Source organism: Pseudopipra pipra, chromosome 1, assembly GCF_036250125.1.
Source record: "Pseudopipra pipra isolate bDixPip1 chromosome 1, bDixPip1.hap1, whole genome shotgun sequence".
Classification (NCBI taxonomy): domain Eukaryota; kingdom Metazoa; phylum Chordata; class Aves; order Passeriformes; family Pipridae; genus Pseudopipra; species Pseudopipra pipra.
In genome coordinates this window covers 120,395,877-120,418,726 of record NC_087549.1, presented here as the reverse complement: position 1 = coordinate 120,418,726, position 22,850 = coordinate 120,395,877, and the positions used below count along the sequence as shown (strand labels likewise).

The window sequence follows — 22,850 nt, the reverse complement described above, 5'->3', positions numbered from 1 at the left end:
TTTACTGCTGAGACTGCTTAGCTACAGATACACATTTTTCTTTGCCATGTTAGGTAATGTATGCTTCTTTACTCAGCTAGAAAAATCCTAATCTGGTAAATTAATTATTATAGAGGTTATGTCTAGCAATAGTGTTCGTTTGTGATTCAATCCATTGTCCTGTCTCATCACAATTTTAACTTAGGGTAAGAATTTCATGCTTAGTACTCTGTGTTTACTGCCAATTTAACAATTAGTTTTGGTTTATTTTAGCTAGTAGCTTTTAAAGTCTGCTAACATATAGTAAGATGCTTTGCATACAGTTTTGATTTCTGTTTTAAGTCCTGCATAAATTTAGGTGCACTATGTTGCCTTTTATTGAGACCATGATCAAGGGTTCAGTCCTTCTAGATTCTCAACAAAGGCAGATTTTCCTGTTTATGCCAAGTATTCAAATAAACAGTATTGCACGTGTCCATGGACAAATGCTGATCAAAGTGGAACAGTTTTCAGAATTGAAACCTTACTGTTTTGACATAATGCATAAGTTTGTATTCAGAGAAGATGAACCCTTCTAATCAGAAGATCCTCATCTGCTTATGAAGAATTGTTAGAATTTCACATAAATTTCACAGGTTACAAAGTTTTTCAGACTTTTCCTGATAGCCCTGGGACACAAAAAATAAAAGAAATGGCAAGAATAATTTTGTAATACCAGGAAGGGACTTGGAAAAAAAAATCTAGAAAGTTTCTAGCAGCCAGCAGGGTCTAGGCAGTGGGTTTGATTGCATTTATACCTGAGTAGCAAATCAACAAATAAATATCAGATAACTGATTTCTTTGTGTAGTCTGCTGTGTGTTAGGCGTATTATACAAAATAGCATTTTGCCTTTTTACTATCATTGAGTTAGTAAAGAAAGGAAGATAAGAATCATAGAATGTGGGTTGGAAGGGCTTCTGGGATGAGTTAATCCAGCTTCCCGCTCAGAGCATGACTGTTGTCAGGTCTAGAGCAGAACAGCCACGACTTTACATAACAGTCCTGAAAACCTTCAGGGATTGAGCCTCTGCCATCTTTGTGGGTAACCTGCTCCAGTGCTGCACTGTCCTCTTAGAGCAGAGACAATGATCTTACCTGCTTCATGGGATGAGTAGGCAATTTGTTTGACTGTTGAAACTGGGTAGTCATTGGTTTCCAGCTACAGCACATATGTGCTTGAATTTTGAAGAGATATAAAACCACTCTTTTTCTCCTTTTACCACTCTTGAGATTGGCATGTGCTAAGTCAGTCATGTGTCAATGCCACTTCAATGTCTATTTGCATTATTTAAGATCAGTATGCTGGTGTGAAGCAGTGTGGCAAAGCCCAGAGCATCAGCTGATGCGATGCTTCAGCTCCTCACGAAGTTTCTGTGCCTTCTGCCCTTCATCAAATAATAAGCACAGTGTCCGAGACTCATTTTTGTTAGAAATTAAGTCTTTGTTTCAGCCAAGCACTTAGGTTCCTAATTAAGCATGTGAGTAATCCTGCAGAAATTAGGACAGCTCATATTGTTCAAGCTCGGCACATGGATAAATGCCTGACTGAGATGAGGCCGAGGAGGTAAAACTAAGGAACTCTGCGAAATATTCTCAGAAGAAGGCAGTATGTTTCCTTGCTGCTTTATAAAACCGATGATAGGAATTTTTCCTCTCTGCTGGAGCATCACTGAACACTCATCATAGGTGAGTTAAAGGAGAAAGCTCGAGGTCCTGACACAGTGCAGAATGAAAAAAAAATATGAAGAAATTGCTGATAGCCCTTCTTTCCTGGCAGAAGAGGAGTAAGTGTTATTTTTTGCATGTCAGCCCTTTGTTTCTTAGACAGATTGGATTTTGGAATTAGACAGTTCTTCCTAAAACATATTGTACAATTTCCCTTATTCATCCCCTGAGAAAACTCATGCTGTAGCAGGAACAAAAGAGAGAAGGATATATTCTAACCAGCTACTTTACATCTCAAAGAAATGTTCCTGTGAAAATTCAATAATAAATTAGAGTTTTGTTAACACTGTAAATTCGGACATGATTATGATACTATGAATGCAGGCAAACTCTCTGAAGTCTGAAACTGATAAAGATGTTCAAGAGCCAATTAAAAGCTACAGCATTTTTCTGTAGCAGTGCTGCATTTTTGTCTAATATTTAGTGTGTATTATTACTGTACATTTCATTTGCATCTGATGCTGAACAAAAAGCCACTCCTAGTCTGATGCTCTTCTCTGAGCAGTAATAATACATTTTCTTTTTGCATGAAATTGATTTTTTATAAGATTCATTTTCTCAGGTCTAAGATAATAATGCATCATTATGTTCAAGTGTCATGTTTTTTATGATCACAGCGGGTTTGTCTGTAACCTGCCTGTCAGTTCTAAATGCTGGAAATAGACTGGGTCAGATGTTAATCACTGCTTACCATTGTATTAAATAAGTGTGTTTTTCTGTTATTTCAGTTAACCATATTCTTATACATTGGTTTCTGTTTTGAAATTTTCAGAGGTGGAGGTGGGAAAATGAGGCAGAAAGGCAAGGCTTGTTTGTCATTTGAGCAAGTAGATGGGCATGTACCTTCTGAATCTGACCATTCCCTGGACTGTGCTGGGGTCTCAGCAATGTCAGCTGCAGTGTGAGTGCCCAGCACTTTGGAAAAAGTGTATAATGAAATCGGGCAGAGCTGCAGGATGTTCAGCACTTCTGAAAATGAGGTCACTTAATGAGGTGCCTGTGCTCATTGGAACTTAGCTGTAGGGCACATTTTTCTCAAGTCACCTTAGCCATAATATTGCACTTGTATTCAAAGCCCATTAGCAGGCTTTCACATAGCAATCATTTGAAGCAGAAACAGGAGAGACCCTTTCTAAAAGACAACACAGCTTTTGGTAGGGTCACACTGGCTTTGCTCCCTAATGCTTTAGTCTGTGAGATACTGCCTTTCCTTGTTTTCCACTTTTTTTACCTTCTTCGCCCTTACACTGCTGTGTGTCTTTTTTGGGCATCCTTGGCAGCTGTGTGTCTGTCTGTCTCTTCTCTGTTGTTTGTCTCCCATTGAACCGCTTGGTGTCCCTTACCACGATGCCACTGGTGGTTCTCAGTTCTTTTCTCTGTTCCTGATCTGTCTTCTCTCCCTCCATCTAATGGTTCTCTATCTCTCTCCTCTTGTTGTTCCACTGGCTTGACTTTCTGTCAGCTTAATGCCTACCAATTTAAAGCTAATATGGCCAAATCTGAATTCTTTGTGTTTCACAGGAAACCATTTCCCATTCATGACATTTTCTGTGATTACCACCATTCACAACCTCAGTCGTGCTTGGGCCATTTTCTCATCCTGCACACTTAGCATATAATTTATTATTATTTATTTGTATAGTAATAATCTTACCACATTTTCTTCTGATGTATTTCTAAATCAGATATATTTCTCAGTCCATATTATTGTGCAGATTAATTACCCATGTCTCTCCGAGAATGACAGCAACCTTTTCCAATCTATTCAAAATACAGTTGGTAAGAGGATTTGTCTTCCTTGCACTGATTCATCCCACTACATCCAATCATCATCCAGTTTTTTGTGTTTGCTTTCAAGTCTTTCATGTACCTGCTCTTTCCTGTTAATCATTCCTTCCTTTGTTTTGTAAAATGCCGACTCTTCTCCCCACCATTGCTTCTCCAGAGTTATCAGCCTCAGAGATTCTTTTGGTTATTTTAGAGACCTCTTTGCTTTTTTCTGTTTCTTATAAATGCAGCACATCACAAGATGTGATCTTCAGACCAACTTGTTTTGCACCACTGCTAACAAATTTTCTTAGAAACAGCCACTAGCTTAATGTGCTGTGTCAGTTAATGTTTAACAGATTAGATTATTGAAAATAGGATTTTTATGAAGTATTATTTTTCAGTTAAAATTTAAATGAATTAATTGGGGAAATAGATAATTAAATGAGAAGCAATCATATTCTTGCAATGTTTTGAATCCTTAGAGTTCTTTCTCTCCATTGAAAATGTATGTGGGAAACGAAAAGTTCCTATTTTTTTACTATCTTTAGTATTAAGCATCACTAACTTGCTGAATCAGTGGTTATGCTGATTTCAGACATTCAGAAATTAACTCTAAAATTGGGCTCCAGAATAATCAGAGTTTTAAAACATTATCTGTGATTTTTGAACAAAATTTTCATGCTTTCTTTGACAGTTCATTTGTATACACAAATCATTTGGTCACAAAAGAGTAGAAGTAAGTCCTTAAATCTTAGTTACATAACTGCAAGAGGTAAGAAAGACCAGAAGTTATCTTGTGCAAAAGTAGTGGAAGTTCTGACAGTGCTGAATGACACAGGGTGTATCCAAAGCCTGAGTACAAACTCAGAGCTAGATCACATCCATATGCATTAAAATTGATAGAGAATATAAGAAATCATGAACTCTCTGTGCCCCTCTAAGGAACCAGGGATAAAGCTTGGGTTGGGAAAAGAAGAGGTTGTGGGGTTTTGCACTTTGACATGAGCAGAAGGCAGAAGACCTCAAAGTTTTACCATCCCCTGTGTGACAAACTTGGGTGCAGGCTGAAGGACTTCCCCACTTTCCAGATTTCATCACTTCTAGCCCCATTTAAAGAGAAGGTGCACAAGGTGCGAAAAAGTGCTGAGGGCTAACACCTACTATTTCCATTCACTTTCTGCAACAGGGCTTCTGTGTTTATCAAACCCACAGGCATTTCTATTCCTCCCATAATCTACCACCTTTCAGGGCATAATTCTGAGCTTCACTACCATCATGAAGAAAATCATCCTAGAAACTCAGTCTTTTAAAAAAATTCATAGACACAACACATGATCTTTCCAAATACAAGAAGGTCAGCATACAGAAGGCCTTTCTCAAGGGAGGGAATCCAAACCTCTGGGATTTTTACTGGAGTTACAGAGAGACAGTCTGTCTGTGCTGGAATTGATTACTGTCATTGCATGTCAGCTTCTTCTCACGACTCTGGAGTGGAAGGGAGGGAGAGGATCTCATTAAATACATGCAGTGAAGAGGCTGGGGCCAGGCAGCAACTACCTCTAGCCTCAGGTCTCTCTGCTCGAGCCCTCAGAAGATTTGCAAAATTGATCCAGGGCCATTTGAATAGGACATAATGGCTCTGAAAGGAATGTTTGCTTGCTCTTCAGTAATTGCCAGCAAATCTTGAAATAAACTATGAGATTGTGATGAGCCCTTTCAAAGCTACTGAACTTTTTCTAGGCCTATCCAAAAAACTGCTGGTGCTACTGGTAAGCAATCTGTTCTTGGGTTGTTGCAACACAGTATATGCAAAAGTGGGATTTTATCCTGAGATACATCTAATAATTGGTATCTATTTCTTGCTAGTCTTCCCTAGTATAAAAATGTAAAAAACAATACAAAAGGAGATAATACTTCTAAAAGTTAAAGCATTGGTCACTTTAGTTAGTTTGCAGGTCAACGACCAATTTTCATATAAATTACTTAGACACACTGAAATACCTCATTTTACTGTCATATTCTTTACATTTGCATTTTTCTCTGCAGCCCCCGGCTAAAAAGACTCATCTGAATAAAAGTTTGTGTATGTTGCCATCTTCTAATGATCTGTACATTTTTGTGTTTGACAGTGTATCAATTGCAACAAGAGGCACCACGTCCCAAGAGAATCATCTGTCCTCGGGAGGTCAGTTTTTTTGCTCTACCTAGTTATATCTGATGAATTGTCAGCAGCATATGACTACCAAAAAATCTTTTGTGCAGTCTGTGGGTAATATTTGCTTTAATTTTTCTGTGCCATTGTTTTATATAATCATTTTTCTTAAGGTTGATTAATTAAAGCAAATTAATATCTGCTAATTAGGCATGGCAGCCTCATTCTACCACTAGAAGCACCTTCATTAGACAAATGCTTATTAATCATTGCTTAATGTGCTTTTCTGTATACTACCTGAAGTTTTATGTTTCCTTGTCTAAATGAAGGTGTATTTTTCTTCCTGAATCTGCATAATAACATCTGTGTGATACGTTTCACCATGATACATGTAGCTTCAGTTTGTTGAATGCCAAGTATTATGTTCAAGTTAAAATACTGAAGTGATACCCAGAGAGCTCTGTTCTGTCACAGAAACTTTAAAGGTTGTAGGATATTTAGAAATCCGCAGTGCTGCAGGTTTGGCTGAGTTATCTTGTCCCCCTATTTTCTTTTGCTGTATTTCTTCCACTTCTACTGACTTTAATATGTCCGTTCCTCAACCTGCATGGCAAAATAGTAATGGAACACATATGTAGATGTCTCTGCTCAATCAATAAGACTGTGAGAGCCTTATCTTCTATAATGTCAGGGAGAAATTTTGTGCAAATAGACACATAATACTAGTAACAGAAATACTAAATGCATGAAGTGATTGCACAAGGTATAAAAGATGATGTGCAAGAAGACAGAAACTGCGGCTCATGGCCTGATATGTAGTTGTACTCCCAAACATCATCCTGAGCTCTGTCCTGCTTCCCACACCGTGTACCCATGAAAGCAGAGTCCTGGCATCTGTCAAATATTAAGGTACTGTCTTAAAAATACTTTTGTGTGGGGCAGGAGGTTTTGTATCAAGGCACAGGTACTTGCCTCCGTTTGTGAAGAAAATCCATTGCAAAGCCAGGAATTGAGTACAGTTTTCCTGAGTCCACCCAGTGCCTTAACTAAAAGGCCATTGCATTTTTCTCTCAAGTGCCATTTACCAGTTTGAGGGCAGGGAGAGCAGGGTCTTGGCCTCAGACTGGAAGTCTTCAAGCCCTGTCAGTTTGGGATGGTCTGAAAACATATACACAGGACGCTAAGAAGGGCAAGTAAAACACCAGAGTGGGTGAACCCTCATGTCATTCTTTCTCCCTGTCAAAGACAAGGCTTGGGGAGATAGAGCACATGCTAGTCCTGTGGGACTTCAGTGCACGTGTGCTGAAGGGTTTTATCGAGACCTTGCTCTCTGAAATCCTCATGCAATCCAAAAGACAGTTCGCTGTGGCTGGTATTCTTTGAAGGAGAGGACATAGCTGAAAATAGTTAAGATAAAAAATTTATTTATTTCCAGCGTGGCCTTAGAGGAGTTTCTCTCTTTGTGTGAGACAATGGTTTATCTAAGATTTTATTTATCTATTTCATATTGGAACTACTTTGAGGAAGAACTTATTTTTAGAAAATCTGATTAATAAGCACTGAATGCTTAGGAAACCATGTTTGCAATTTAAACTCATCTTTTTGGGGCTACAAGTTAAGCTGAATAAGTTTAATCCAAAATTTATTGCGCTAACTCAAATTAAAGCATTTTCTAGTTTGCCTCCATGAGTGAAAATTTAAATCAAGGTAAAATAGTCTGTTGAAGTGGAATAGCAATTGTATTCTTGTTCTAGGAACAAGATTATCTGCACAAGTGGATTAAATGTGCAGCTATGAAGTCTTTACTGGTGTGCTGTATTGAAGTTATTTCCTTGAACTCAAGAACATATTACATACAACTGAAGTTATCCTTTTGCCTGATGCTTAAAGACCATATACATATTTAGTGCCTATTCAGGTCACTTCCAAAGATTTGCAGAAAGAAGCTAAGATCACGTTAGTTAAATTAATACATCATTGACAAAGCAGTACATATCATCATGGCTGGGCTTCACGAACGAAGATTTGGGAAGGCTCTATCCACATTTGTTACAAGCACGCTGGTGGCTAATAAGGCCAATACGAAATAGACATGTCTGATTGCAAAAGGCACAGCAGAAAGACTCCTTAGGTGGTATGTTCTGCAAGACACAATTCTTTCTGCGTTGTCTTTTCTCCTCAAGGGTGATCCTGCGTGCGTTCTCAAAAGCATCAGCAGCGTTATAGATGGTGTGTCTCCAGGTCTCCCGATTGGAGGCCAGAGTAGACCAGTTATGGTGATCAATATGGCCAAGGTTGAGATGTTGTTTCAGGGAGTCCTTGTATCTTCTCTTCAGGACTCCTCTCTTGCAGCAGCCGGTGGCAAGTTCACCATAAAGCAAGATCTGAGGGAGGCAGTGGTCCTTCATCCTGGAGACGAGTCCTGCCCATCGCAGCTGTGTTCTCAATAACATGGCCTCAATACTTGTGACAGCTGCTTGTTCAAGAACAGATGTATTGGTCACATAATCTGACCAGTGGATGTTTAGGATTGTACGGAGACAGCGTTGATGGAAGCGTTCTAGGAGCCGCAGGTGGTGGCAGTAGATGACCCATGATTTGGAACCATATAAAAGAGTAGACAGCACAATGGCTCTGTAAACACTGATCTTTGTACTTTTCTTCAAGTGTTTATTACGCCATACTCTTTTATGGAGTTTTCCGAAAGCATTATCATTGACAAAGCAGTACATAACAAAATAAGTAAAAACCATCTGTTTCACATGATCTACGTTTGGTTCTGACTAATGAACCATTTTTAGTGGCTCACTTCATAGACTGCAGAGTTCTATTTTGAGTTGTTTTGATTTTGTTTTTAATTTAGTTAAACAGCTGAAAATGCAGACTTTATTTAAGGGTAGGTATATAAAGCAGTATGAATTCCCACAACTGCCATCTTTCGTTCTTGTTACTTGGACTTTGAATCTTTGTGTAGCTCAACTGTATGTGTTCACAGACTGATTGCTGGAAACACAGATTCTCTGACTCAAGGGCCATAAAACCACTGAAACACTGCCAATGTGCTTTACTTTTGCATATAGTTGGAGAAGTGGGGCAGAGGGGGTGTCCTGATACCTAGATTGCTCCTTGTAGTTCATATTATTGGTTTATTAGAAAGCAGAACTACATAGAGCATCGCAGATTATTTTAGAGAGAGAATTCATCACTATGTTCCTGTGGCACCTATTAGCTTTTTTTAGCACACAGTCTGTAAGAAGGGTGTTTTGGGGTTGTTTTCTTGATTCTAGTTTAACTTCAGTGTGATCTGATGACTGTGTAGGCTTGCTTCACTGAAGATGATGTCCTACTAATCCTGAATTTGTCAGTTACATAGAAAGATCTCAAAATCTAATTTTGTGCTGTGTGTGAAAATATATTAATTAGAAATATGGTAGTTATTTAGTATGCAACATGATGCTCATCCAGCATCTGGAGAGCAGGTGTCAGTGGGATATGTGACTGACAGGAAAGATTTCTCTCTCCATGTGCATATCATAGGAACTGGACCTTGTTGAGAGTGTTCACTTGTTTAATTTAGTATTCAAACTGCTTCAGACAAATCTAAAAATTGCGAATAATTTTAAATCCTTCATGCCTATGGGACAATGCCTTTCATTCACAGTTGCTAAATTCGACACTGTTTGCAGGGGAGTTGAAGCATCTGCTGCAAACAAAATCTGTGACATCAACAGATAAACAAGTGTTGGAGGTTGTTTTTTTTCTCTCACCACTTGGCATTTTCATCATGCCTCCATCTTTTCCATTGCCATCTTTCAATTCTCTGCATTCATTTGCTCTTCCATTACCTCTCCATAGTCACAGGGGGTTTAGCCTCAGATCTCTGCCCTTCTATCTAATTTGTGTGGATTTCTTGATTAAGTATACTGTGGAGACAGAAATCCTGATATGCAAACCACCAGACTAAAAGCTGGGACTGTAAATAAACATGAACATTTATATCTTTTATTTACATTTATATATTTGTGTCTTTTAGCTTTGCTATGATGATTTTCCTTCTTTTTTGCTTGCATAAATATCTTGTCTAGCAAAAGCAGGTTGTTCCTGCAATGGGAATATATTGAATTAACTGTTTTGGCTTCAGGTATCTAATGTCTTTTAATTAATCACCACTGGTAGTGGGACTAATACAAAAATCCTACCTTCCCAATAACATTGGATTTCTGCCAATATTCTCATTTGTAACCATATTTCTTCCAGCAGTGTTTTAATGATTTATCTTTTAAGTAGAAAAAGTTCCATTTAAAAGCACAGTTCCAGTGGAGGAGTAGCTTTTAAATATTGAGCAAATTTGATAATAGGCACCAAAGAATCAGATTTGTGTTGTAAGAAACTCATATTATGAAGCATCTTTTAGGGTTTATTCTACAGAAATGCTGATGAAAAATTATATTCTCAGAAAATAACTCAAGCTTTCAACTTCCTTATTTTATTCAAAAGGAACATTATAAATAATTCTTAATTTTAAGAAATATTTCAGGAGTAGATTATTCAAAGTTAAAATATATTTTGAAGAAATGGAGCCTTTAACAAAGTAAAAGAATTAAGAAAGGATGGGGACATCACTCTGGACTATATCTGGTTAAACAACAGGCACATTATAAATTTTCTTCAAAGAGGGAATGAATCTTACCCATGAGTTTTTGGATTATTTGTGTAGAAATATTCATAGCTGTGAATGCTATTTCCATTCTGTTCCAAGAAAGCCTTAATTGCTGACAGCAATTTTTAAGGCTGCAAATTTGTCTGCATTAGACCTTCCACACTCCTAACAATGCCTTGGCCAAGCCAGTGTCAGCAACATTGAGAAACTCATCTGAATTTCCCTAGTGTAGGCAAAGCCTTAGAGCCCTAACTTATATTATTATGTAGAAAAATGTCAGTTAATTGCCTTCCTCATCATTCTGAATTCTAAATAGGTTGTGTCAGAAGCGGTAGAAATTATTGTCTCTGCCTTTAAAACATAAAAATTATGGTTTCTTGACTGAAAGCAAATATGATTACAAAAGGGAGATTCTCTGAAGAAAGAAATCCCTTTTTCTTTTTGCTTAAATAATTATAAGAGACTAAAGTAATGGTGACTGTACTGCTGAGGGTTTTTCACTCAAACCATCCAGAGCGTCTGGAACTCTTTTGACCCTCTGGATATCCATTACCTAGATTTATCATAACAAGAGTGTACATAGTGGCATTTCATAGAACATAACTGTTGAAATGGTCACTAGCAGGTTTGTAATGCTGTTGCCATTTCATACATTACTAGCTGCAAATACACAGACTTATTGCACAGTTCCCAAACTGCACTGCTGCAATTTACTCTTTACTCAGTTATCATCAAAGTTTCTCCTGAAGCGTGGGATTCAAGCTAAGAACATTGCAATTAGAAGTGGATAGTTTAAACAATAGCAATATTAAAAACACTGGTTAAAAAGCTTATGACTAGGTAAGTTTGAGCAAGGTTGTTAAGATTCAGCCTTAGTAAAATGTTTGCATAGTGTATCTGACTGGATAATAAGTCTTTAATCATTGCAATAAGTTTTCCATTAATTCCCTTATTCTGCTCACTTAGTGACCTTTACAAGTGGAATATTTCCTCTTTCTCTCTACCCTCATCTTTCTAAGAATGTCTATACTGTGGTGAAATACCAGAGAGCTGTAATAGGGCATTAAAATTAGCCATAAAATTGGTGGTAAATAACGGGAGCAAATGGGAATTTTCATGGCACTTGTTCAAATCACTCTACTGCAAAAGTCAGACACTGCTATGAGGTGTCTCTTACTGCCAAGTCATGAGAGCTTATCTGAGATAATTCAGAATATTATGTTATCTTTCCCTTAGAAAGAAACCTCAGAACACACACAGTGACACACCAAGAGACCCTATTAGCTAGCAATTAAGTGAAAATGAGCAGAATTGTGCTGAAAACTATTTTCATTAATGGAAATGTTTGCACATGTAAGACTTAATGGAGCCCATATTTTCAAATTCTTATAATATTGCTGATGCTTTAATTGTGTTTTCATAAACCTCTTTATGATAGAAACAAAAAGATACAAGGAGGACACAGCAGTAGTCTGTGGATTGCAAATGAAGTTAAGAGCAATTTTGAATAGACATTGACAGAAAGAGGAAAATTCTTCAGCTGAAATCCATAGCAAATATAGAAAGCCTGGCTGCATTGGTGATGGCTCAGAGCAGTTGAAAGCCAGGAAGGCTGTTCAACTGAAGTGGTGCAGAGGACCCATGGAGTGAATGTCAAAAGTTATTGTATCCAGCAGCCCTCGAAACTGGCTATATGCAGGTTTTCCTATATAAATTGAAAATATGGGTTTACACCCAAGGTCATTTTTCTGTAGTATCTCCATAGTGAGTTTCGTCCTGCAAAATGCCTGCGGTTTGCAGCAGTGGAGGAAAGAAAGAAAGGAAGATGGAATATTGCTTGCCCAAAATTCCCTTGTATTTATCACATCAGAGAAATTTGCTGGTGTTTTTTTCCAAGGCGCTTTATTGACTGACAGGAAAGCTCATCTCTCCTAGAGTCCATGAGTCTTGCAGTCTCACTCTGCTGCAATAGTAAGACGGTGGAGCACTCAGATGAAGCCACATCATTCTCATTTTAACAGTCCGTTGACTACTGAACGGAGGAGAAAGCTTTCTAATTATTCTGCAGATGTGATAGTAAAATTTCATTTATGTAGTTACAGCTAAACAAAACTAGAAGAGGTTTGTCTGTTTCACTTGAATTTCCTCAGGTTTGATTTACTAATGTTCTAGGTTATGATTGCAAATTAGACGAGTGTTGATCAGAGGAATATGGTATGAACCAGTCAGTGCGCTTACTGATCACTGTGAAATGGAAAAGTTAAAACCATCTTTTTGGAAGACATGATGGCAAGCTCTGACTTTTTTTGATACAGTTTGATTAGCACAAACTGTAAGTAGCTGTCTTTAAGGACTGATGAACTTGCTAATTATTCCTATGGATTTGCTTGAAATCTTTGCAAAGTTTCACCCTCCCTTCCATCTCTCTTTGGAAGTGGGTGATGTGTGTGTTTGTCATTTTGCTATTTCCCTAGTTTTTTATTTCCCTTTATCCTTGTTTAATATCACTCTCTTCATCTAGTTTTTTTTTTTATTTAGACATGGCGTTGAATGTAAGCAGTTTTCAAGCCAAAATAAATGAAAGCCTATTTCATATCTCCACCTAGATAAAGTTTATCTATAAGCCTATGTGTAGGTGAAAATGCTAAGTGCTTGTACAGATTTACATACCCGTTCACATTCGGGCTAGTATTCATCATATCTGGTTAAATAATATGTAGAAATGGCTCTGGATGTCTCTGCTCTCTTTATGTCTGGTATCTTTTTTCAAGTTTCAAGATGAGGAACTGTTGTGGTTTAACCTCAGCCAACAGCTGAGCACCACTCAGCCACTCAGTCACGTCCCCACCAGCACAATCAGGAAGAGAACTGGAGGGGTAAAAGCCTGAAAATTCATATGTTGAGATCCAGACAGTTTAACAGAGAAAGCAAAAGCTATGCACACAAACAAAGCAAAACAAGGAATTTGTTCACTGCTTCCCATGGGCAGGCAGGTGTTCATCCATCTCGAGGAGAGCAAGGCCCCATCACACGTAAGAAGACAAACACCATCACTCCAAATGTCCCTCCCTTCCTCCTTCCTCCCCCCAGCTTTATATATTGAGCATGATGTCATATGGTATAGAATATCCCTTTGGTCAGTTTGGGTAGCTTGTCCCAGCTGTGCCTCCTCCCAGCCTCCCATGCACCCTGAACTTCCCTGAACTGCCAGCGTGGCAGTACAGAAAGCAGAAAAGGCCTTGGCTCTGTGTAAGCCCTGCTCAGCAATAACAAAAGCATCTCTGTACTATCAGCCCTGTGTTCAGCACAAATCCAAAACACAGCCCCATACTAGCCATTGCAGAGAAAATTACCTCTACTCCAGCCAGAAACAGCAAAGGAACACAGAGTATTGAGCACATGATTAATTTGTATTTCCTAATATGAATAAATATAGAAACTTTACATATCTCTCTATCGTCCTTCCTATACTTCCTGTACATGCATGTATATAGCTACACACACAGAATGGTCAAATCAGCCAACTACACACATCTTTTTGGAATTGTGGACTGTTGTGGCATGTGTCATAGGAATGTTTTAGTGCTTCTCAGTTGTTACAGAAGAATTCAGAGGCTTAATGTGGCTTACTGCGTTTATCTGCTGCTGGGGATATTTTCCCTCCTATTTAAATGACTCAACACATCATTCTGGAAAAAAAAGGAGCACAGTTTAAATGTTATATTCAAATTTTTCACTTGCATTCAGAGTAACATTGATATTCCTTTTACATTTAATGATGCCCTTACTGTGTGAATGGAGGCTGCATAACAAAACAGATGACTCCCACTTTTGCTGTTGAAATTGTTTGAACCTGACCCTGCCTCCTCCAACTATTTAGCAGCAGGCTTCTTGATTAAGATTTATTTCAGTTTATTTTAGCTTATGTTCAGGAACCCATTATTTTCCTTACTAGGCGAGAAAATATTTGGATTTTCTTTTCTTGTTCAATCTTGCTCTTTTCTGTTAGAGCTGTATATATACAGAAATATATTCTGGTTTTGTAGCAGATGTCCCTGTTGGGAGAGATTTTGTAACCTTCTAGTGTTTATGGTGTTTTGTCTGGTATATTGATTATTGGCTGCTGGACGGTTTGCTCAAGGTCATAGAAAGGAAACAAACCTGAGTTAAAACTACCTTCATAAAGGATGGCTTAAAGCAGCTTTTTTGAAAGTTTGGTACAAGCAAGTAAGCAAATAAGCACATTAAATTATTTTTAAAATATTTCTGTTTAAAAATGGTAGAAATAACCTTGATTGAGTGGAAATCAGCCAAGTGCCACAGTAAGAGTCAGAGCTGCTGAGCTTCCTGTGTTTCTTTGTGATGCATTATCCTTTTGCAAAAGGGTCGCTATGCATTTTACTTTCTCCATGGGTTACAACATGCCACCATAGCAGAGAAGTTGTGCAGCTTTGAACAGCAGTTAATAAAAGCATTCTTTGTGTTCTCTACTTTTGTCTTGTATTCTTTTTCATTTTTCCTAGTGGTGAAGAACACTCCTACCTTCTCCCCAGTGCTGTAAATTTTTCCTCAGAGTATTTTTTAGAAGATACCAAACACAATTTGGCACTTTGTTATGCTGATGGATTGAAACTGAGTTTTGTTATTTAGTTAAGTGGTGACAAGTTTATCACTTGAATGTTTGGCTTTCTCCTCCAGAACAGTTTACTCAGTCCACTGCCTTCTGGGTGCTGCCTTCTCCCCTGAGAGCCTCATAGAGGTGGGCTGAGTATTATTGTGGTTTTATAGGTGATTTTTACAGCCTATTCAAGTCTGCTCCCTGCTAATCCCTATCTCCTGAGAGCAGTCCAGGCAGAGGTGAGGACTAGGCTGGATGGGGTATCTCAGGGCCAGAAGAAAGTCAAGAGGTTGTCATTCCTGTGTCAAGAAGAGATGTTTGCATATCCACTTCTTAAAGCCTTGAAAAAGGCTTCATGAAGATTTCTTGACTGCCTCTGCTTATTTATTTAGTGCTTAATTATTTTAATGTTTTTCTAAGTTCTGTCTTTTTTTTTGCAGTTTAAGCCTGTTTCTTCTTGTCGTGTCTAGTAAGCGCACAGAGAACAAATTTATTTCCTCTGGAAAGCAGCCTTTTTCATACCTGTCTGCTACAGCCCCTCTCTATCTTGTTTTCTTTGGGCCAATCTCTTTTCATGTCTTTTCATGGTTGCTAAATCCCTGCTTACTCCAGTTATTTGCTTCAGTCTTTCTTGAGACATGGTGCCCCAGCCCACAGTCAGTATTCCATCTAGAGGCTTTCTGAGTAGACATTGCAAGGAGAGGATTACTCTGATGTCTTCTTGGCTGCATTCTTGGTTTTATCCTCAGTATAGCCTTCTGGTTTTGGCAGTTTTTGTTACAGACAGAATTGTGATTCAGGTTCATTTATTGATCTGTAACAATGCCAGGATCCTTTTCTGCAGAGACCTGTCTAGTCAATGCCCCTCCGGTATTTTGAATGATTTTGACATCTTGCTGCCATCTACTTTCTTGGAGGCTGGGAGCCTCCAAGCCTATAATGCATGGCTGAATATCCACCCCTTAAGTGGTCATAATGTTGGCATCTCCATGGTTCTGTGACTGAATGACAAAAGGAGATGCACACTTCCAAAACTATTCATGTCACCTTTCTCTCTGGACAGCCTCTGAAACATGGGCAGAGCAGGTGGAATAAATTATGGGGACTTGGGCATTGCTAGTTTCTTTCTGAGGAATGACTTTGCTCCTACCTCATCACACAGTCAAAGTACATGAACAGTCATGAAGTTATAGGTGCTGGTTAGGCTTGTCATATGAAGCCTGTCAGATCAGTCATGCTGAATGCCATTGACTGAAAATCTTAGGGGAGAAGACCATCTTTTCATTATGTATGTACATAGTAGGTACATACATACTATTATTGGCCTGTCCTTGGCCAGGGATTAGAGATGTTGCATTACTGCTATTCCTACTAACAAAATTAGCAACAGACTTTATGATATGACACATTTTGCAAAACCAAGAGTTGTTTCTCTTTGAAAATATGGGTGTCAGAAAGCCTGATAAGGTAAGAGAAAGAAAGTGGTTAAAAGGTAAAAAAAGGTCCATAAATATTTCCCATCCAAAAGAATCTTCTCCCAATTTAAATTGCTTAAGAGTCATTGATGTGAAATAATTTGTCCTATTTGGAGGGAATATTAGACATGCTAATAGATCTGAGTAGAATTTTCTTCAAGAAAAATTCCAAGGAAAAAACCTGTTTTATAGGAGTAATGAAATACAGCTTATTCTTCATTCCGTTTAATGGGGGCTTGCAACTTGCCTTAATCCTTTTTGGTTGGTTTTGTAAGTGTAAAGTTTGCAGTGAGCTTATGATAAGTCTGCCAAAAGTTGAACAATACAGACAATAAGCTCCTTTTCTCTACAGTCTGTTTTTTTCCTGGGCTTGTCTTGAAAGCTTCTCTTCAAACTCTTCTATTTCTCTTTATGTCAAACTGAGCTGAAAAACATATTTATATCCAGTCAACCAGAGTTACTGAAAAATAATTAAGACTGTTCCAAACAGAAAATATATCAGATTAAACTTCCTTTGGGAAAATGCCTCGCTGCGTGCTCTGAGTAAACACATCACCATTATTAACTCGTGGATCTTATTTGTCTGTTCTTTCTGTGTGTTGAAGAAGAGAGGGCCAGGTGCAGCTCTCCACCTTATTGTTTCCTTCCCCTTTTATATTTTCATCATGGATGTATTAAGGCAGTGGCTGAAGTCCACAGTACACACTGTTATGCTGTGCTGGCCCTTCTGAATTACAGACAGATTGCTGTCCTGGAGGGATTTCCAAACTTTCATTGCAGCATTTCTAGATTTCAGCTTTGGCCACTGGATAAGAAAATATGTCTTGTGCAATGAAGCTGAAGAGAAATCAAATTTTTCTGAAATTAGGGTTATCCTATTTCTGTGGTAGTGTTTCTATGCAGAAAGAATTCTTCAGGGTATCTTCAAATCTTCACTGCAGTGTGGCTTGGATGTCAATGCTTGCAATGAAAATCTGTCACATTAGGGGATGCTCACCTCCTGCTTGTGTGATTCACAGTAGTTTTGTGATGAGTTATCTTGCAGAGTTGTGTGGGATTTTAATATAGTAATCTGTACAGTAATCTGTACATTAGCAGGAGTGTGTCATGTCAGTGCTAAACCATCCTGGCCAAAACAGGAGCCACAAATCCCAGTGCATTGAATTCAGTAAATTTCCAAATTATGTAAACATAATATATTGAATCAGCTCAGATATCTAGTTTATTAGGCAGAGTTATTTTCTCCTCAGTCTTGACATCAAACCTGAGTACAACTAAATCCACACCTTGAAAAATATGCTGTAACATTGTAAAAAAACTTGTAAAACTAGACTAAGTGTACAAGTAAGGATTTTTATTTTTGGACTGGGGAGAGGCAATCAGGTTTGGCAGGCTTTCAGTCAAAGCTGGAATATGCAGAGTCTCTCAAACGTGAGCTTCCAAAGGCCTCTGTAGAGTGGCAGGAAAGCTGTGCTGGGTTTCATTTCTCTTTGAGCATGCATCAAGATTAGATGTCAATGAATGTTGCTGGCTTTGTAAGATTACTGGATTAGTAGTGATTTAGCTTGTTTTACCATACATCTTATTTCCTGATCAATGTGACTTTAGTTTTAAACAATTTTGGCATTCACTGCTGTTTCACAATTTATACAACTATGAATTTCAGTAGTGATTTTCAGCATTTTCCCCGTGGTTTCTGGAACAACATCCAGAAATGCCTACTCTGCAACAACATTTTTGGTTTGAAATTGGCAATAATACCTTTTTCTAAGCCAGAAAATTACCATCTCACATTTGAATTGAAAGCTGCCACGTACTTTTAGTGGAGAAGGCACAACCATTTAATTTATCCTCTATATGGGAGAAGTAAGAGCAAGCTGTGGTGCTCTTTAAGGCAAAATATATTTTCACTAGTGAAGACCTATAATTTGTCATATGTAATTTTCCTCGTTTGTGTACTTTGTTTATGTCTGTTAGCATAAGAGTCCTAAATGACTCAAGCTGTCTGATCTCCCCCCTTACTCAGTGTCTAGGAAGATGGGCCAGTGATGCATAAAACCAACTGGTCATCTGGGAAAGGTGGCTCTTTTTTCAGCAAGGAAATTGTGAAGGCTATATGGAAAGTGATGAAATTGTTCTTTACAGCCATTACCTATGCAAAAAACCCTAAATGTGTGTGTCTTCAGAAAAAGGCTGATTGCTCTGGACTCCTACCACCAGGAAACAGTCACTTTCCTGCCTGTGGATTTTCTGTTCTTTCCAGCGCTAAGAATTCTCTTAGGTGGATCTGCTTGACTTTGTGTGTGCAAACCCATTGATAGCAGGAGAGGGAAAGCTAATCCCAACTGAATTTCAGTCACCTTTGCCTTCTGGAATATATAGAATTTCCCTTGAAGTTTTTACAGAGTCTGCAGTCGTGCAAAACAGACCTACTGGCTCCTTTGATATTTTTAAGCCTCTGCTTCATCAATTGTGCAGGCTTTTGGTTTATTTCCAAGTTCAGTCCAACATTCTGGTTTTGATCTGGAGACCCTGATGGTATTTTTGATCTTTTATCTTGCAATATCTTTGTTTCCTTGTGTTTTCCTAGTGGTGAAGTTGGAGAGAAATAGGAGAGAAATTATTATTTCAGGGTAAAGATTGCAGTGAGGACAACAGGGGGATTTTTATATTCTGGGGCACTTGGATGGTCTGACAGATCTGGAGCTTCATTTCAGGAAATGCTACTATATCTTTTCTGTTAAATGCCAAATACTGAAGTTGTGGCTATTTTAAACACATGGATGCTAAAAGATGTTGGAGTGAAGGTTTCTGTTTTATGGAATAGGAGGAAGAATAGAGGAGTAGATGGGCTTTGTGTGGATTCTCAGAAGAGCAAATCTTTTAGTTTGTGAACAGCAGGAAAAGTGGAAATCACATTATCCAGGGTGGCTCAGTCAGTTGCTAGTTAAATGATAAAAGTTTCACAGATAAATTTGTATTTTTCTATAAATGGTGTGAGAAGAATAAAAAAGGTGCCTCCATTTGTTCAAGGAGTTATTTCCAGATTGCTTTTATACTTTATGTGTATATTTAGTTATATGGGGGGGAGTAATTTATATTTGGGGGGAGCTTGTACTTAAAGCTAATTTTGAGGGTGGATGCTAGTGCTGTTATTTCATTTTTCTGAGGTAGATTTGAAGTGTTGGGGTTTATTTAGTGTATAAATGCAATCAAGGTAAATCTGTATCTTTAAATAGAAGCAGATTCTGACTACTAAATGAAAGTCATGCTTTACCTTCTATAGTCTAAAGGTTTTATTTGGCCTTCCGTGGGAATGAAAGAGCAATGTGTTTGTTCCTTGTCCCAAATTTCAATATACTGAGTGGCCTTTGATTCCATGAAAGAGAAAATTGTATGAGGTGGTCTTACCTAACTCAGCTTCTGATAACCCATTTTTTAATTGAGTTCCCAGCTAAATATATGCTTTCAAGGGTTATTAAGGTTTGTAGGGATGACGGGAAGGCTGCTCAGTTCCAAGATAATAAAGTCATATAGTGCTATTGAAGATGAATATATGAACAACGTCCTTTTAGAGATAATGTCTTTTTCTTGATATTATTTTTTTTACTTATAAAAATAGAAAATTTAAAAAATTGAATTCATACACTTTCTTCTCTGAGTTCCCATATATGCACATAGAAACACAGAACCTGCACTTGGCAATTCCTTTGATTTTGCTCTCTCTTCACTTCTGTGTTTGCTTCCCCCTCTTATTCCTGCCCCTCAGAACTCAAAAATGTTTGTATCAAGGTATTATTCCTAGGCAGGAGTTTCAAGGGTATGATACTGCTATTGTTAGTGCCGTGCTAGAAAAGAAATGCCGAGCTGGGAAAGAAGCACAGTAAGGACTTGATTGAACTCCCATAGGTCTTCCATTGAAGATTCTCATTATCTTGTACAGACTTTTGTTCATCTTGTGCTGTGTTGTAGCCTCAGTGACTGCAGGGTAGAAATTCAACTGCTTCGCTTTAGTGCATGGCGTGTGGATTATTGAATCAAAAATGTGACAGTTATGCATTTGCTATTCAGGAAAAGAAAAAAGGAAAAAAGGAAAACCTTCATCAATTTAAAATTTTTATGAGCGAAATAATGAGATATCATGAAAACAAGAACAAGAGCTCTTGTTTCCAGTCAGATAAAATGGGGTAAAACCACCTAAATTTTTTTTTATGCTAAAGGATGAAACAGTTTTATGCTAAAGGATGAAACAGTCTTGAAACCACAATTCCTCTACGTGCGTGTTAGCATGCATGAAGTAGTAATTCCATTGATATAGACTTCTTTATTGAGATATACAGGCACTCAGATAATCTTTTTCAATAATTTGGAGAATTTATGTGTTATCTTCTATGAAGTTCTGTCGTGCTTCTTGTATGAAAGCACTGACTGAAGCTGCAGCGCGGCGAGATGACACCGCTGAAAAGTGCTGCAGCTGGGGGAAGGGGCAGCTCTTTATAAAGACACTTCTATGGGAATACGCCTGTGAAGTAATTAGCGATGGCCGCGCGCGCGTTAATTGGCCGAGCCCGCCGCCAGGGCCCCTGCAAGGCGGGGGAGCGGCGCCCCCTGCCGGCCCCGCCCGGGCCCGCCGCGGGGATGGGGGGACACGGGCCAAGGGGGGACACGGGGAGCTGCTTTTTTGGGAGCGAGTCGCGGTGCCAGGCCTGCCCAGGGCTTCTGGGTGAGGACGTGACCTCCCTAAAAGTTGTTTTGAAATAACTGGGAGTCTTTCCGGCAACTCTGAGTGTGCTCTGGGTCCGGCCCGCAAATTCTTGAGACTTCTAGGATTTTGAGGCTTATGTCTAAATACAGAAACCTTTTTTTTTCCCAAGAATATTAAACTTTTTATCTTCCGTCTGTTGCCATATATAGGCAAAAAATGCAAATAAATGGTATATAAATTTACATAAATGTACATAAATATATATAGTATATGTACATATTGTATATATAACATACATAAAGGATATATATAAATGTATACAAAGCGTATATAACAAAAATAGTCTTACTTTATGTTATAAATACTAGATTGGCAAAACTGCAGTAAAATATTCTTTATCTGCTTGGTCAGATTTTATACAATTAGGTGTAGTTCTATTTTTTCACCACTGATACATGTTATTTCTCCCAGAAATCCATCAATAAAACCACCTCCTCTGTTTTCACTCTTCTCTTCTTCTGCGTTGTCACACTCCGGTCACAGTTTTGAAACTGCAGAACTTCATCACTTAGATGGGTGCAGTAGTCCTCATTAATATACAAGTATAATTTATTTTTCTGTAGTTTATTTTAAAATGAATATGTTTTTAATATTTTTTTCCTTTCTTTCAAAATTTAGGTGGAGAACAGGCCAAAGTATTATGGAAGAGAGTAAGTATTTTCCTCTTTTATATATTTGTTGGGTGTATCCAAAAGTTACTGTTCTAGAACTAAAAAAGAAAGACACAATGGAGGTCTAATAAGATATTTAATTTTACCTTTCACTTCAACTAGGAGCCAAATATATTGAAAGCCTAATGATTTAGCTATGTTTCAGTCCAGCACTGCTGCTCACAATCCATGTATTATGCTGCTGTGTGAGCCTGCATGTTTATTTTGCTTTTCTCATGAGAGTTTGGGAAAAGAAATATTGTCTGAGGTACTTCATCCTTTTTTGGTTCTGGCTGTCGCTTATACGTCCCAGTGGTCCTGCAATGGCCTAGGGAGGAGAGAAGCACGTGTCTCTCTCACTGCCTTTTTGTTTATGTTCCTATGCTTTCCCCATCCTACACGGCTGTGGAAGTGTGTGTGTATCCTACTGCATGTGTAAATGCTGTTCTCCCTGCTGAAGTTATGAGGTTCAAAATACCCAAAGAAGAGGTGTATTTTTATTGTAAGGAATATAACAAACCACTAGAGTATAATTCCTTTGTGCTCAACAGTCTTCTTGCCCCTAAATAGCTTGGAAGGGGCTGGGTCATGCATTGCATGGAGATTTGGGCCGGTGAAGTTGAGGGGCATAGCCACCACAGCAGCCACCCAGACCTGGCATTTGGCCTTTACTAATCTGCTGAGACCCCAGCCCTTATCTCTTACTTAGATCCCATGTTCTACTTTTCCTCCCATCCCAGACCATCTGTGTTTAATGATCCTTTTCTACCCTCAGAAACCTCAAGAGCCAGTAGCTTTGCCCCTAATTACCGAAGTTTCATTTTTTAAATATTGTCTTTAACAGCAAGGAATTCAGGTCTAGCCACTAGAGTAAAACAGAGCTGAAGACAGTACCTAGTTGAGTAACACATCACATTTCCTACAGCAGGACTCGTAAAACCATTGCTGGAGTCTCTTATCCAGGGACCTGCCTGGGTTTGTGGAGCAGCAGGGCTAGGAGAAACTGTAAGATGTCA

General features: G+C 38.4%; 1 protein-coding gene across 2 annotated transcripts in view; it reads left to right on the top strand.

Moving 5' to 3' along the window:
- The window catches only part of CHN2 (chimerin 2), a 162,279-nt gene that overhangs the window by 70,042 nt on the left and 69,387 nt on the right, over positions 1 to 22,850 (top strand). The window contains exons 1-3 of one of the 2 annotated variants that reach the window (XM_064674114.1): positions 1,746 to 1,803; positions 5,644 to 5,699; positions 21,803 to 21,834. In XM_064674114.1, coding sequence (XP_064530184.1) covers positions 1,761 to 1,803; positions 5,644 to 5,699; positions 21,803 to 21,834 — 131 coding nt within the window. In that variant the 5' untranslated portion in view covers positions 1,746 to 1,760. Of the gene's footprint in view, positions 1 to 1,745; positions 1,804 to 5,643; positions 5,700 to 21,802; positions 21,835 to 22,850 lie in introns of those variants that run through there. The other variant, XM_064674105.1, reaches the window with a different exon arrangement.